This window comes from Gordionus sp. m RMFG-2023, chromosome 2, assembly GCF_954871325.1.
Source record: "Gordionus sp. m RMFG-2023 chromosome 2, tfGorSpeb1-WG-v2, whole genome shotgun sequence".
NCBI classification, from domain to species: Eukaryota; Metazoa; Nematomorpha; class Gordioida; order Chordodea; family Parachordodidae; genus Gordionus; species Gordionus sp. m RMFG-2023.
This window is the reverse complement of record NC_088776.1, coordinates 33,295,689-33,313,209: the sequence shown is the minus strand read 5'-3', so window position 1 is coordinate 33,313,209 and position 17,521 is coordinate 33,295,689. Positions and strand designations below refer to the sequence as shown.

Here is a 17,521-nt window from a genome sequence, read left to right as displayed (position 1 = left end):
TTTAGTATTGTTATTGGTTTGACTTCAAATTGTTAATAAATTTAAAGAATAAAATAGTGATTTTAAAAATCTTTGTATAAATATATATTTTAAATAAATATTTATATGGAATAAAACTATGAAGCAATAGTGTTTTAGAGAATAGAACCTAGATATTTTTCCTGGTTCCTTTTTAAATGATAATTCTAAAAAGATAAGAAATTGAAAAATCTGTGGCAATTATAATTTCAATTTTTTAATGTTTTACTTGACAATAAGCTTAGTGAGGGATTAAAAAATTTAATTAAATTGTTAAAAGATCTATCTTCAATTATTGAAAAAGGTAAGTTATTTTTAATAAAAAATTCAGGAAATAATAATATTTTAATTAAAAAATTATAGACTGTACATTCTTCAAAAATGGATGAGATTAATGAACATTTATATAGTAATAAAAAAAATTGAAGATAATCAACTCACACTCATTGAGATGCAGAATCCATCTACATCAAAGATAAAAATAGTAATATCAGCTGTTGATGAATTAGTTTTTAATTTTGTAATTGAAGAATTACAACCATTTTTAATTGTAGAAAGCACTGCATTTATTAATATTATGGCATAAAATATATATTTTATAGATTGATGTGTCTTTTAAAAAAGTTCTTATTTCTGGATGACGATTAAACTGGTTACACCCAGACATTCTTGAGAGGGCTTCAGCCTGTTAAATTGTAAAAGGGTAAACCAAGAACACACATTTGATTATCTAACAAATCACTTGAAATTTTACCACATACATAATATAAAATAAATTGACCAAATACATTACCGACAATGCTAGAAATTATATAACAAGTAAAAATATTATAATACTTATTAAAAACTAGTAGAAAGCCGGTCAAAAATGACGGGGAATGAGATTTTTATTCATTTTTTGCGATAGATATCATGCCAGGTTCAAGCTCACAATATTAGAAAGCATCCAAGATCTTATAATTTTAAAAAAGTTTATCGAGCCCAGCTCAACCCTTAATAATTTGTAAAAGATATTCCCAAGTCAGGTGCAAGCTAATATTAATTTTGAGGTCCCAAGCCCAGTCCTACCCATTATAATTTTGAAAATTTTTTCCCGCCTCGGAGATAGTTAAATTTTTAATATCATCACATGAACGGGAAATATCTGATTTACCAATTAGTCTAATATGGAAAAAAAATATGGCCTCTAAAATAGAATCATGAATGACAATGTTAACTCAACCATAAAACTGTTTTAAGTCTTCTTTATCATGCATATGGTCCCACAGTCGTGGGGTTTGTTTTGATAAGTTTCTTCCATCTTGATCGAGTAAGGGCCATGTTCGGATTTATCTTCTTAGTCATCATAACTTTGTCTACTTGACCTTTCCACGTAACACGAGGTCGTCCTCTTCCTCTCTTCCCCGGCACCTCCATGTTCAATACTTTTCGATTTACATCACTCGTCTCCCTTCTTAGTATATGACCATACCACTTTAACCGATTTTCGTTTATCAAGTCCGCCATAGGTTGAATACCCATTTTTGCTCTGAGACAGTCATTCGTCATATGGTTGAGTTTAGTATACTCCAAGCTCCACCGTATCATTCTCATCTCCGTGGCTTGTAATAACGTTTCTTCCGTAGCGTCTAATGCCCATGTTTCACTTCCATAGAGTAACACCGGTCTTACGATGGATTTGTAAGCTTTGCTTTTCAACCATATTGGCATCTTCTTGTCGCACATTACACCGGTTATACTTCGCCATTTAAGCCATCCTTTTTGGATCCGTGCATTGACTTCATTTGCGCAACCTCCCTCTTGATGAAGCATCGAGCCTAGGTATGTAAACCTGTCTACTTTTGGGTACTTTAATTGGTCATCCAGCGATGGGGTGCCTGTAACGTTCATCTCCATATATACCGTTTTTCGATTGTTGACTTTTAAACCATATCCAGCTAAGCGTTTTGACTACTTTTCGGCTTCTTCGAATACTTTCTCCTTTGTCTCTTCGCATAGTACTATATCATCGGCATCACCAAGGAGATGGCTTTTGGATGCCTCTCGTTATCGTGTCCATAATTATATTGAATAAAAAAGGACTTAAAGCAGATCCTTGATGTAATCCAATTTCAACCCGAAAAGGTTTAGAGTCTCCAACTGTCGTTCTAACGCAAGAAGTTGAGGCTTCATAAGTATTTTTCATAAGCCGTACATATGCGTCAGGGATATTTTGTTTTCTCAAGCACCACCGTATTAAATCGCGAGGGACATTGTCATAAGCTTTATCCAAGTCAATAAAGACCATATGTAGGTTTCTTTTCTCCATATTTATCCATCATATCTTAGTGCGAAGATCGGATCGATTGTGGATTTGCCAGCCACAAATCTGAATTGGTTAGCCGATATTTCCACCTCGTTCTTCAGCCTTGTTACTAAGATCATTTTCATAAGTTTCAAGGAGTGGCAAGTTAGCTTGATACCTCTGTAATTACCACACTCCTGAGGGTCTCATTTGCCTTTGAATAAGGGTATAATCGTGCTTGCTCTCCATTGATTAGGAATTTGTTCTTCTCCCAATATCTTTTTAAAGAGGTTCGTCATGGTCGTGACTCCTTCTTCTCGGCATCCAACCCATGCTTCCATAGGAATTCCATCTGGGCCATTGGCTTTTCCTTTTTGCATCTTGTTCATTTGCGTCCTAACTTCATCCTCCTGAAAGTGTTCGACCATACTTATGTTTGGCTCAATATCGGGAAGGAAATCTTTGTCATTAGCAATATTCATAAGTTCCTTAAAATATCCTTTCCATCTTTCCATCACCTCCTTCGGCTTTAATAAGGTTTGACCCTCCTCATTTTTGACTATTTTAAGGACTCCGACATCGCGACTTTTCTTCTCCATTATCTTGGCCAATTTTATATAAGCCTGTCGCCCCATTTATGATCTAGTTTGTTTGCCATCTCGGTGTACGCGGCATTCTTCGCTATTATGGCCTTCTTCGCAGCTCTCTTTGCCTCCCTATATTCTTGATAGTCCTCCGACTTTTTGGATCTATGCCACTGTCTATATAGAATTCTCTTTCTTTCGATGAAATCCCTAACCGATTGATCCCACCACCATAGTTCCCTATTCAAAGCTTTGCCTCCTTTGGTCTGTCCTAGAATCTGAATCGCCGTTTCCTTTATGTCTGCAGTTAGCGTTTCCCAATCGTCGTCTAAGTTTCGTTCTAACTTCCTGGCATCCAAGAGTGTGGAAGCTTTCTGATGGTATTTATCGCTTGTCGGCATGCCCTTGAGCATTTCATACTTAATTCGCGGTTCATAAACCTTTCTTCTTTTCGGAAATCCTTTTCTTTCAAGATCCATGACAAGTGGGCGATGTTGGGCGATTTCTTCTCCCGGTATTACTTTGCATTTGATCCTCCATAAATCCTTTCGCCGTATAAGCAGATAGTCAATTTAACTAAAATGCTTTCCACTTCTATAAGTCACAATAAGATCTTCACGCTTTTGAAAATAAGTGTTAACGATCGCCATGTCATAAGCTTGGGATACTTGGAGAAGTTTTTCTCCTTCCTTGATCTTCAGACTATGTCCATAATCCATGATTTCGTTCATACCCGAGACGATCTTTTCCTACGTGGGCATTGAAATCCGCCCCAATAATTAGCTTTTCTTTCTATCGCATTCCTTGTATCTCTTTTTCCAATGAATCGAAGAATATATTTTTCTCTGATTCCATACATCCAATTTGAGAAGCATACGCGCACATAATAGGAGGCTTCCTTGATCTGCAAACTTCACCCACATTAACCTGTCTGAACATCGTTTGACTTCCACTACCTTGTCCTTGAACGATTCTCTTAGAACGATACCGACCCCGTTTCTACGATTAGATGACCCACTGTAGAATAACTTGTATCCCTCTCCTAACTCCCGAGCTTTAGTTCCATTCCACCTCGTCTTTTGTAGGCAGGCGATGTGTACCTTTCTTCTTTTTAACATTTGTGAGACCTCGAAGCTCTTTCCCGTCAACGTACCCACATTCCAGCATATTATTCGCATTCTATCCACAAAGTTGATGAAATTGGCAGTACTGTACATTCAAGTTTGAACATTCCTCTAAATATTCATGAAAGTTTCTTAGAGAATCGGATAAAGTAATATTTATATTAACTCCTAGTGAAGTGAATGATAGTACGGAATTAAATGCTAATATTTGTTAAAAAATAGGCGGAGGTGGCATAGAGATTGTGCTAGTGGTGATAGAGATATCATTTGGAGTGGGTGAAAATAAAATAAACATAGATATAAAACATAAGATAAAAAAAATAAAATAAACCTCCAGGTGAGTTCATTTCAAGCGTAGTTCTTTATTATTTTGTCTACCAGTAACTCTAGAACGGGTAAGGCGTTTGTTTAATCGTCATTATTTTCTTTGCTTATCTTTAATAATAGATTCATCATGTTTTGTAGCAATGTGAGGGATTAAGCCTAGACAAATAAAGAAATCAGGCAAAAATATAAATAAACTATTGTTGAAATTAACAAACATTAAAATAATGTAAACCAGTAGATGGGTCAATATTAGATGCATATTTCTAAAAGTTGGAGGGCTATCATCAAAAAATATTTTTGGGGGACTTATCAAGCCTATTATGATATTCTAAAGGTTTATTTTGCATTTGTTCATTATTAATGGCTGATATATCAATATTTGAACAATTATAAAGAGGAAATAAGATGGAGATAGTTTTCTAAAGTAAAAAAAAAATTCTCAAGTTAATTTTTTATAAGGTAGGATTAAAATAAAATACCATTCGGAGAGACCAATTGGCAAACTTAAAAAAAATAGGATCCTTGTGAATAGGTATAGAATAGTTTAAATAATATATAAATACCGTAATATGTATTTTTTTTGGAATAAATATAAAATCCTAAAAATAGAAAACTCCGTTTAGTATTTTTTATTGAAAGAATAAAAAGGAGTATTGTTGAAAAAGGTAGGATCCTTAAGAATAAATATTTAATTTAATTGAATAAAAATAAATATTGTAATATATATTGATTTTTTGGAATAGATAACAAATCCTATATAAAATTATTTATAATAAAAATAATGTACTATGTATATTTTTTTGAGAATTACACAAAATATTCAGCAGGGATAATAGAGCAATGGTGGATCCGACAAAATGGTAAGCTCTTAAAAAAGTAGGATCCTTAAAAATTGTATTAATTTAGTTAAATATTAAAAATGTACTTTGTATATTTTTCAGTTAGTTAGACAAAATATTCATCAGAAATAAAAGGGCATATTGTGTGGCCCGGCAAAATGGATAGCCTTAAAAATACGTAGGATGCTTAAAATAATATAAATATATTTAAATTATAAAAAAAATAATCGATTTTTTGGAATAGATATAAAATCATGTATCAAATTATTTATAATAAAAATAATGTACTATGTATATTTTTTTGTGCGTTATACAAAATAATCAGCAGGGATAATAGAGCAATGGTGGATCCGACAAAATGGTAACCTTTTAAAAAAGTAGGATCCTTAAAAATTGTTATATTAATTTAGTTAAATATTAAAAATGTACTTTGTGTATTTTTCAGTTAGTTAGATAAAATATTCATAAAAGATAAAAGTATGCAGCCTGACAAAATGGATAGCCTTAAAAATAGGTAGGATAATTAAAATAATATAAATTTAATTAAAAAGTTAAAAAAATGACTTGCCTAAAAGTCTTATCAGGAGATAAAAAGTGATATGAATTATTCACTATTCATTTACATTTTCTAGAATTATTTTATGTTTGTTTATAGATATATTCTTAAATATTATTTTATATTTATTTGTGCGCAAAAGTCATGCGAATGAAACAAAATAAGATAAGGGTGATTTATTTTGTGAACATTTATAGAAATGGCCACAAAAATAAATGATTTAAATTGAAGGAAAAGGAAGAATAAAACTATTTACATTCCTACGTTACGTTTAAATTTATCTATTTTCAGATATAATATTTTAACCTAGATAAGCATTTCCTTATTAAGTTTAGAATTTTCTATTTTAAGATAAGAGTGCACTCGATATTCATTTCCTCCGTTCATTTCCTCCGGAGATTATATTGGAAGATAAGGTTGAGCAAAAGCAACATTTATTATTTAAATTCCTCAGTTGTATAAAAGTCTATGTAGGCGTTATATTAAAATGAATCCATTGTGTTAATTAAAACCATACAGCATCCTAAATTGTATCATTATTAGTCATCAATTTATTAAAAGTTACACAACAGTTTGGCTTAATTTTAATAATTCATAATCTAATTTATGAGATAGATGAAACATTCAGTCTAGTTTAACACAATTTAATAAACTTATTCAAATATTTAAAATTTTCAAACCAGGAAAATGTGATGAGAAATTCAGTTTAATTTAACACAATTTAATACTTATTCAAATATTTAAAATTTTCAAAACGGGGAAATGTGATTGAATAAGGCAAATTATATGAAGTAGTTGCTTGAAATTTTATATTTAGTGATACTTAGTGAAAGTAAGTGTTAAAGAGTAAACCATTTTACATTGGTCATAATGTTTTTTGAACCACATATTCAGTTTGATTTAACATAATTTAATAGACTTATTCAAATATTTAAAATTTTCAAAACAGGGAAATGTGATTGAATAAGGCAATTTATATCAAGTAGTTGCTTGAAATTTTGTGAAATTTAGTGATACTTAGTGAAAGTAAGTGTTAAAGAGTAACCCAGTTTACATTGGTCATAATGTTTTTGAACCACATATGATCAATCTGCATTCAAATTTCCTATTTTTAATTAACACTTTCTTGATTAAATTTACACAACGATTTAACCTAATTAAAGATTCTTATTCTAAATTTATAAAGTAGATAAAACATTTAGTATAATTAACTTAATTTAATATTCTTATTTAAATATTTAAACTTCAGAAAACAAACAGATATAAGTGAATAAGGCAATTATAAGGATTAGCTGTCTGAAGATTTACAATATACTTGTATGATCCATAGCCTTCAGCCTGTTTCACATGAAAATCCTAGAGTGCCCTTACTTAGAGAATTTTTTTAAATTACTACCACTCCGATTTCAGGAATTCAAGGAAAATGATTAACTTTGAACCATCGTCCAAGCAGTATTATTTATAAATATCTATCCATTTTTGCAAAATCAAATGTGACAAAATGTTATTAACAAATATGGTTCCCGTTCTAAATCGCTAAAAGTAATAATCGCTAAAATAATAAAAAATATAATCTATTTAAAAATAAATTAAGACTGTTGGTAGGATCATCTGTTTGTATAAAATAAATAAATAAAATCAACAAATAAAAATAAATACGTACCGATGTCATGACGTCACGATAAAGTAGTGAGGACATCGGAAAATTATAATATAGATTTAGAGTATATGAACAAGGAGAGGAATCGGATGATGAAATAGATTCTTGCCATTATTTGGTCTATTTGAAAATCAAAATACTAATGATAGTATTGTATACTTACCTAAAACATCATTTCTGTTCAGCACACACTTTAAATCTCATTGCAAGTGTTGACATTGAAAAGACGGTTAACGATGTCCATTTTAAAACCATTTCAAAATATACATTTTCAAAGTGTAAGCTATTGTAAATAAACATGGATAATCTTCAAACTGTGCAACCATTTTTAAGGAAAACATAGGAAGATATCTGATTAAACCGGTTATAACAAGATGGAACTCATTTTAAAACTCTGTGAAATTAATAGTTTTATTAAGAATTGCCAAAAATTTGACGAATCTTGTGATAAATCTGAATTACAGAGATTTTCAGATAACGAAAAGTCGTTCATGGATGAATATTGTATTGTTAGTGTTAATTAAAAAATTATATGTATGTATATTTTATAGGTTAAGGAACCGATTGCGACTTCTCTTTCAATTTTAGAGAGCGAAGAAAAAATACATTTGGGATATCTCATTCCCACGATAACTATTATAATAAAAACTTTAAAAAATGGCTTTAAATAATTTCAAGTTATGTAAGCCACTTATTAATTAATTCCTGGGTGGCATAAAGATATAGAGTTCAAATATTGCTTACAATTTATATTTTCAATAGATTCAAACACAATAAAGATGAGTATATACTATCCGCAATAATTCACCCGCAATTTAAATTGGATTGGCCCTGGATAAAATTAGAGGTCAAAAGGAAGAAATCTAGAACTTATTTCCAGTTTGAGAAAATATCTTGATAAAGAAAGAATAGACTTAATTCCTTTATCCAACACACATACCAGAATATTTTCTGATGATGATAAAAAAAATTTTTTAATGAGGAAATTAATGAAGATCCTTGTGAAGATCAACTATTAAGCTTTTTTAAAATAAAAACTTTTTGCATAGTTTAATAAATATTTATCTTGTATATAATGTATAATTTTTGTAAAGAGTAATCCGTTACTTTTTTGAATAGTCAGTAACCATGCGTTCCTTTTTTGGAAGGGCGAGTAACGATAACGCGTTTCTTTTTTATAGTAAATTTTACAGCACTACTATTTATCATACATTTAAAAAAAAGGATTAAAGTTTTTAAGAAACTTTTGTCTTGAGAAGGCCGAAAGAAATGTAGTGAAAAAATATATTATAACACAATTTAATCATTTCATCGTAGCCATTTTGGTATCACATTTTCCAAAACCAGAAGTCTAGACTAGTTTTTTATGTCATAATTATAAAAACAAAGATACAGCCAGACATTGTTATATTCTAAAATACGATAAAATGATTATATAATGTTGATTATTTTTTTTTAATATATTTATTTAATTTTTTTTATTATAATTGTTTTAGCTGCTTCTATATTTTCGCTCTATCTTTAATCCTAATACCAATTTTCTTAATAACTTTTTTTTATTTTAAATGTATCAAAAGTATCGAAGAATTAAACTAACTAGTTAAGCATTACATATTGGACTGAATTTTTAGAATTAATGTTTTCAAAAGTTTGGCAAATATCATGTTTAGAACTACGTCTTAATAAGATAATCAGATTTATATCAAATTTTTGAAAATACAATTTGATTCAAAATATAAGATTTCAACTATTTTATTTCTATATCTATTAAAATAAACCGAAAAGATAAAATATCTATAAAAATCATAAATAATATTCAAGGGAAAAGAAACCGTAATGCATTGACGTAAATTGATTTTTGAACATATCTATCTCTACTTTATTACTCATGCTATCTATTTTTATCAAATTTATATTTCTATTTCTGATCGATTCCATTTGTATCTTCGACCGGAGTATCACTATCACCAAATATATCTTGATCTGAATAATTTTTAAGGCATTCAATATTAGCGCAAACCAGATATCTAGAAGTTCTCTTCCCCGTTTTAATATGCCATTTTTTTCTTATTTTACCAATATTTTATTCCTTTTAAACCATCTGTATCACGAGGATTAATATAATTATTTGGTTTTTTCTTTGCCTTAGCCTGGAATAATATAGACATTTATCTAGAATCATTTAATTTTGCTATATGATTCCGTTAACACATATTAACAATATTATTCAAGATTAAATACCACCGTTACAGATTGCTAAGAATTAAGAAAATCAAGAGTACTCGATAAAAAATATAATCGGGTTTATTTAAAATAGTGTTAAAAATAAAATATTCGGGAATTTCTCATAATTGAAATTGTGCTCCCCAAGAGGTTTTCTCGTATTGCATATATTCTGCCTTTTTAATAAGGTCATAAAACAGCCTTAAAAAAGAGTGAGTAATTAAACATGGAATTGGACCTTTATAATTAAAATCGAATAATGATAAAACCCGATTTATGAGAGAATACTGTAACTAATAGTAATTTCGTTACGAGAATAAAAAATAAATAAGTTGAATAAAATATGCTCTGAAATTTGAAAAAGTATGATTAACTGGGAAGGATGTAGATTTATTGATGGTAGGGTAAAATTTTAAAGCTTAAAAAATGATATCTAAAGGGAATATGTGATTCATAAGGATATAACTCGCCTTTTCAAAATCCACAAAAAATGGTTATTAGTTTATAGAATAGAGGTATTGGATTTTCTTAATCAAATCTCGACCAACCAAATCGGAAATATCTGAATTAAGATTTACGAAATCATCGTCTTTGTACAAATGCCTATATTTATAATTATTCAAAGGTATTTTTTTTTATACAGATTACTAAATTTTAGAAAATAATCAACCACTTCATTTTAATTTGTCCTTATAGACTTTTACTGTACTTTAATCAATCAAACATACATTGCAAAATGAAATGCCAAAATAAAACATTTTACCCGGGGTGGGCTGTGCAATTTGTATCTCAGGTTCTGATTGATATATTGTTATTTTTTAAATTTCAAAATCTAATATTTATAAAATAAAAACCTGTTTAATTCGGCTTATAACAATTTGGTTAGCTCCTTTAAATTTTTAAAAAAAGATTCGATTCATTAAAAAAATATCAAATTATATAGGTTTGACATTCTGCGTAAAAGGATTGCACAATATCGTAGCATATTTAAAAAATATTTTCAAAAATTATGTCATGAGAAATTGAAGATGGTCATTTTTTTAATGAAGCAGTGGAATATTAAAAGCTTGCACCAGACCTGCTTTTAAGTATTATGGATTTGATTTTCTCCTCCAAAGATCAGAGCCAAATCTAAACTCCTATTTAATAACGAGCAAATATAAAATAAGAAAAGAAACTTTAGTTGAGGAGTATATTTTTCAAGGAACGCGCAGAATTATAAGGGCTCTAGAAATAAAATAATTTTGCCAATGTCCGAGTACGTGAAAATTTTATTTGTATCTAATAGAAAGTGTCTGAGGTCAACTCGGACAGGTATTTGTAGAGCTTTAATAGTCTACCTCCTTAATTTTAAAAAATTTCGAATCCCTGTCAGCCAAATTTTTAAAAATCCCAGTTATGTGTTCAAAACTGCATAATCATATTTTAAAAAAAAGAAATTTTTCATTATTTTTAGTGGTAATTATTGTTTTTGTATATTTAAAATTATAAATTTCAATAATATATTTTTTTTATAATTCATTTAATCGAGAGAAAATGAACCTGGCTGTTGTCATATATATATAATTGATTTTCCTAATCAATATTATAAGAAAGGTTTTTTCCTTTCACTCGCATTTTTAGAGATTTATTTTCAAGGCAATTATTGAATTGGAGAAATGACCCAAGGGTTGTTAAAAAGACCGATTCAGGTCGATCTTACCAAATCTCGAGGCTACCTAATATTGTTTTGGGTAAAATCTTAATCGGGTCGTTTTTCGGTCTTTTTAACAACACTATTCCAAGGTTTATATTAAATAAAGAATAAAAATGGACACCCGAAATTTTGAGATTTATTTTTATGGATATAAATATTGAATCATGGTAGCTTTCCAAGTTTATAAAAAGAATACAAAATAAATTATGTAAGAATCTGTTCATACGCCAGAGTGCAATATTTCCTTAATTTGGATTCTATTATTATAAAGCAAAGGCATATGAATTCAAGTGTTTTATTTTTAAATAGGGAATATATTTTTGAAGGTAATCAACTTATGTTAAACAATACTTATAAATAAATTAAGCCCTTTCTTTTATTGTAAAATTATGGTTTTTCAAAAGTGTTTATTTACTATAAAAAATTTTTTTATTAAACCCTAAAACCTTTTTCATCAATATTTTAAAGAAAGAATGTTCATACACACAGAACATGTTATTATCGAATCATGACCACGCCTACGTTTAAATGATATTTCAAGAGAATAAAATCATTTTTAAAAAATTTTTGACTTAATAAAAAATGAATATTTAATTACATATTTTATTATAGATTTTAAATTAATTTATACCATTCTAAAAAATTTGCTAAATTTAAGTATAAATAATAAATCCTTGTAATAATGAATTGCATCTATAGATCATTCAATAATAGCTAGAGGGCAGAAAAATTGACGTTATTTTTAAAACTTATTACAACATCGAACAAAAATATGTTCGAGATATTATGACGTAAATAAAGTAATTACCCTGGGCATTATTTATAAAAAATTTAACAAAATATATTTTTTAATTTATGTAAATAAAATGTCATTTGTTTATACAAATTATAAATTATGTGAATAAAATATTTGTGCGATTTTCCCTCTTCTTTTAAGACTGTCGATCAAAACTTTTAAAAATTCATTTATATCTGTGGTGACAACTTTTGCCTTTTTCAAAAAAAATACTTCAAGATTTTTTTAAAGAATGTTTAATTTATAATCGTTTCCAAAAATCATTAAAATGATGCAAGTAAATTAAAGTGTTGTTAAATTCGTAAAATCAATAGTTTTTTATTTATAGAAGTCAGTGATGATTTCAAACTTCTAATTCGTCCTAACAACTTTGTAGGCAATGAATGCCCGCTAATAGCAAAAATCTGTTGTAAATAGCACTTGATTTTATGAGGTGAACGGATGGGGAAGGGGGCAAATCCAATAAAATATAATTTAAACTGTATTATAATATATTAAGTTATTTATGCTAATTAAAATTGGATGCTATTTAAAAGCCCAACTACAAAAATTTAAGTAAAAATAATTAGTCCTGGAAGTATTTTATTGAATGGAATGTTTAGATTATTTAAAAATAAGAATAACTAGGGGGCTGAAAAATTGGCAAGTTGTTTATAAATCTTTTTACGTTTAAAATATGTTTGAAATATTATGACGAATAAATTACTTTCCCTAGGTATTATAATTTACAAAAAAATATTTAATTTAAACAAAAATATGTAACTTTGATCAGGAAGCAATCATGTTATAATTTATATGCTTAATTTAATATAAAAATTTTGTGCTTCCCCTTTTTCTAACAAGGATACTATAGATCTTACTGAATTTACTCTACCATTTGGTGACTTTTTATCATATATTTTTTCTATTGAATGACAATAGTCGAGGTTCACAACACTCTACAAGCTTAAAAAAATTAAAAAAGAATTGGCTGAATTAAGATCGTGTTTAGAAACGGAATCTATTTATTTTGGAATTTTTTAAATATATATCATTTTCATAAAAATGTTAATTAACACAAAAAAAAATAATTATAAATTTTATTTTAAAGTGATAGCAGTTATATACGTTTAAAGCATAGGGAAATATAAAAAAAAAAAGTTTTTTTAAATATATTTAGATTGAATTTGGAAAAATATTTTTAATTTGAAGGTTTTAAAGTGTTTATATTTTAAGCATTATAATATATATTTAAAATAAAATAGTTAAGTAAAGGCAGTGTGGGATATTATTTATTCTTTAAGTTTGAGCACAATAACCTGCCCAGGCACAAGAGTCATGGGCTGCAATAAATTCTCAACCTTGGGTGGGGTTAGAGAGGCTTTTGTTTTCAAGGAATCCAAAACAATTTCTGCTTTATCAGATAATTGTGTGACATTTCGATTGTTTACAAAAGTTGATGTCTCCTAAAAAAATTATGTGGTTAGTTAATTTTTAATTATTTTAACCTTTCCAAGATTGATGAGGGTAATGTAATTAGGGGAATCATGGCATTTGCGCACAAAAGCAAAAATGTTAGGATTCTGAGAGATGATTTTAAAATGACCACCAGAGAATGGATCCGTTTTTTTGAGAGCCATCAGTTGGGAAAATACTGGAATGTATTTGTTGGTTTGTTCTAAAGTCTAAAATTTATATCAAGATACAAATGTAAATTTCCTCAATTTTTGGAGTAATAGACAATATGTAATATTTTCTTTAAAAAAATTAGTTTATATGGAAAGCTAATAAAACAATTTTAAAAAAACTGTTTTTAATAAATGTTAGCTAGGTTCAAACTGAGATTTAGAAAAATTATACAATTTTAAAATGGATTAATTTGTTTAATCTGTAAAAAACTATGCTTATATTGTTAAATATACCAACATTCATCAAATATTTTTTAAATTAACAAATAAAATAATTCTTATATTATAACTACTATATTATTTCCCAGACTTAGCCAGAAAACATTAAATAAAAAATTGGTTCTTATAATGTCCCAGTAAATAAATTTGGCAACTTTTTAAAATATGTTAAATATTTATATATATAACCATCATTAACTTTATGATGATTCTCTAAATTTAAAATAACTGCTTATTAAATATAATGTCTTACTTTAAAAACGAATATAAATTCATTTCATTAAACAAATATTATCTTATTCAATAATAAAATTTACTATTTATATACGATTCCAATTATTTATTTTTTTTAAATATTAAATGATTCATATGAAAATATTGATAGAATTTTTTATTCCACATTTAATTTAAAACAGAAAAAAATATAAGAATATGCGATCAATTTATTAGCAAACTTTATTCTATTAATTTATAAGCCAAGCAAGTTTTTAAGGAAAAGAGTTTTCCTTATTGTTTTTTATTTGAATTAGTTTCAAATAAGAAAAGTTTTCCCAAATTTGTCAAATAAACAAATTATAGAAATAATTTGTAGAATATTCAAATAATTCATTTTATTTGATAGAATAATTCTTAACTAATTCAAATTATTTGAAATGAATCAAATATATTTGTTTTTTGAGTAGTCATTTTTATTTTATTTAAATTTCATATTTATAATTTTAAAATCTCAAAATTATTATTTAAAATGATGAGTTATATAAATAATTTATAAGGTAACTATAGCTCATTACTTTTACTAAGCAATTTTTAACACTTATTATATTTATGTATCATATTCATCATCTCAAATCAAAATGTTACCTCAACATTATTGCTTTCAAAATTTTGGTTGACAGGTGTCCAAGATTGAGAGGAAACATTGGAAAAGCCTGCATTATTTTGAGGTTTCCATTGCATGGGCGATCTAAACATATCTCTACATTCACCCTAGATAAATAAAATATGATAGAAAATGCTTGCTTACTTTAATAAGGTTTAGAATATTATAATATAACTTGGATCAAGACTCAAATTAAAATGACATGCTCATATTATAATTAAGAAATAAAATTTTATAAAATCTGGATTATGAAAATAAGATACTTTGAAAGGAATTTTGCATAAAGGGTCATAGGATTGTTGAAGGGATGATAGAGGGTTGTCAGTAAGACCTATTTCATCACCATAATAAGGTAAGGATGTACCAGGTAATAATAAAAGTAAGGCATTCAGTGCATTTACATAAGTTTGGCTTCCCATCCTGGATGTTATTCTGCTTACATCTTTATTTCCCAACTTTAATTTGTTATTTTATTTATAATAAAATCAAATAATTTACAAACCATCCAAGTCCCTTTCTTTTCTGGTACTTGTTTCCTGACATTTTGTACATAATTAGCAACACATTGAGCATCACAATTTCCATTGATCTGTGTTAGGGCTTTGTTAACAACTATATCAGCTTTAGAGCCATAAAGCATTGTGCTGTCTTCTAAGTATGGTTCAACTAACATAATTCTAAAAAAAGAAAAATTGTTTGACATTGAAAAATAAAATACCTTCTATTTTTGTTAGCATTTTCAATAACATCTTTGATAAATGAAATCAAGTCATTGGTTTTATATTCTTCAAGGGTAATATTTTTAGGCTATTTCAAGAATTATATATGAATAAAAATTGTTATTACCATTGATGATATATTTAAAGTTGTTGTTGGGATATATTTAAACCATATATCAGCATTAGGAAAGAGAAAACCATCAACATCATATTTCAACCAAAATTCAATAATATCTTTGATTTCTGTTTTCAAAGCTTCACTGTTTAAATTAAGGTTGGGTAATTTAGAAGCAAAATGGCTCAAATAATATTGATTTCTTTCTGGTGAAAATGTCCATGTAGACCCAACCCAAAAACTCCGCTGTATTAAATTGGTGAAAAACAATACTTTTTTTAATTTTTACTTCATTACTGGGTGGATTTCCACCATTACCATTTTCCCAAACATAAAACTCTCTATGTCTAGTTGTACCAGCAAGAGATTTTTGAAACCATGGATGTAAATTGCTGGAATGATGTATATCTAATTCCATAATTACCTTCATCCCTAAAGAATATTACTTGTGAATTAATATACATACTAAAACTAACCTTTCTCATGAATTTTATCAATTAGAGCTTTAAAATCAGAATTTGTTCCATATTCAGTATTTATTTTAGTAAAATTAACAAGTCCCTCATCTTGAAGAAGTGGATTCGTTTGAAGTGGAGAATTAATCAAAACAAATTTTGGGTTCAATTTGGCAATATAATCTAATTTTGATACAATTCCTAAAAATATATATATTAATAAATTGCCAAATAAAATATGCCTAATAGGTCCCCAACACCATCCCCATTTGAGTCTTTAAAGGATCTTGGGTATATTTGATAAATTGCAGAATCTTTCGCTTCATTTTCTGCCTTTTTAGTTGAACAACTTGGTGCCCTTATGATAAGTACAATTGCAACTACCAACATGGCTATCCAAACCAACCAAAACAAAATGAATAGGAACCACCTCAATCTTACCCAAAAAGGATCATTCGCGTATTCCATCAATTCTTCTTTAGTCAAGCCTGTGAAAGCATCTTCCCTTCCTTCAATCTTAACTTTAGCATCATCAAGATTCTTCCCATCTTGAATAAATTTAATTTTTGTATCATTATCTCCGTTTTTTTTATCGTCTTTATTCATTTTTTGTGCAATGGAGGACAAACGTCGTTTTGTATCGTAAATGAATTTTGATAAAAAGAGAAACAATTTTATTATAATAAACTGGTAATTGATTATATCTTGTTAAACGGCTCATTTGGAGCCAATTTTTAAAAACGGCTAACTCAATATTTTAGCTCGAAAAATATTGCCTAAGCCTTGAGATTTAGCTATTAGATGTTTAGACCTACGGCCCATCTTTGAATAAAATCTTCAAGCTTGCGTAATATTCATCTGTATAAAATATTGAGTTAGCCGTTTTTAAAAATAGACTCAAATGAAGTCGTTTAACCAGGGGCGTCGCTAGCCTTTACAATCTCAGGGGGCTCAACTAAAAAAATTTTATGGAGGTCTTCGCCCCCCATACCCCCTAATTTGCGGGCCTTCGGCCCGCTTTTGCTCGGTATATATGAATATATTTTTAAAAATTACTAAACTCTTGAAGGATTATTCTTATTTTCATATTTTGTTTTTTATTATATTATACGTACAAAATAAACTAGAATATAAATAATTAAGACTAGAATATTGATCATTAAGACTAGAATATAAATATCATTAAGACTAGAATATAAAAGACTAGAATATAAATAATTAAGACTAGAATATAAATAATTAAAACTAGAATATAAATAATTAAAAAAATACATTTCTACAAATTTTTCAATACAAAATCGATTTACTACAGTATAAAGTATTTTAAATTGCTGATATAAAAAATTTCGCGTCTAAAGA

General features: G+C 28.0%; 2 protein-coding genes across 2 annotated transcripts; both read right to left on the bottom strand.

The window, feature by feature from the left end:
• Window positions 1–1,266: 1,266 nt before the first annotated feature.
• On the bottom strand, window positions 1,267–1,914 carry LOC135924271 (uncharacterized). The gene has a single exon (XM_065459325.1). The coding sequence runs from the start codon at window positions 1,912–1,914 to the stop codon at window positions 1,267–1,269; it is 648 nt and encodes a 215-aa protein (XP_065315397.1).
• An 11,179-nt stretch (window positions 1,915–13,093) lies between these two features.
• LOC135923353 (amino acid transporter heavy chain SLC3A1-like) lies at window positions 13,094–16,831 on the bottom strand. The gene is made up of 10 exons (XM_065458048.1): window positions 16,405–16,831; window positions 16,184–16,363; window positions 15,997–16,139; window positions 15,720–15,953; window positions 15,592–15,680; window positions 15,376–15,550; window positions 15,137–15,328; window positions 14,855–14,980; window positions 13,595–13,771; window positions 13,094–13,552 (listed from the first exon to the last, which is right to left on the bottom strand). The coding sequence occupies exons 1-10, from the start codon at window positions 16,766–16,768 to the stop codon at window positions 13,379–13,381; spliced, it is 1,854 nt and encodes a 617-aa protein (XP_065314120.1). The 5' UTR covers window positions 16,769–16,831; the 3' UTR covers window positions 13,094–13,378.
• Window positions 16,832–17,521: the final 690 nt, after the last annotated feature.

What these genes read in the sequence shown, in the direction of transcription:
- LOC135923353 (XM_065458048.1), bottom strand. Translation starts at nt 16,768, where the DNA reads ATGAATAAAGACGATAAAAAAAACGGAGATAATGATACAAAAATTAAA. An exon ending in CTTTAAATATATCATCAATG is followed by an intron (nt 15,681 to 15,719) that starts GTAATAACAATT and finishes TTCTTGAAATAG; the next exon opens with CCTAAAAATATTACCCTTGA. An exon ending in AATGCTAACAAAAATAGAAG is followed by an intron (nt 15,551 to 15,591) that starts GTATTTTATTTT and finishes TTCTTTTTTTAG; the next exon opens with AATTATGTTAGTTGAACCAT.
- LOC135924271 (XM_065459325.1), bottom strand. Translation starts at nt 1,914, where the DNA reads ATGGAGATGAACGTTACAGGCACCCCATCGCTGGATGACCAATTAAAG.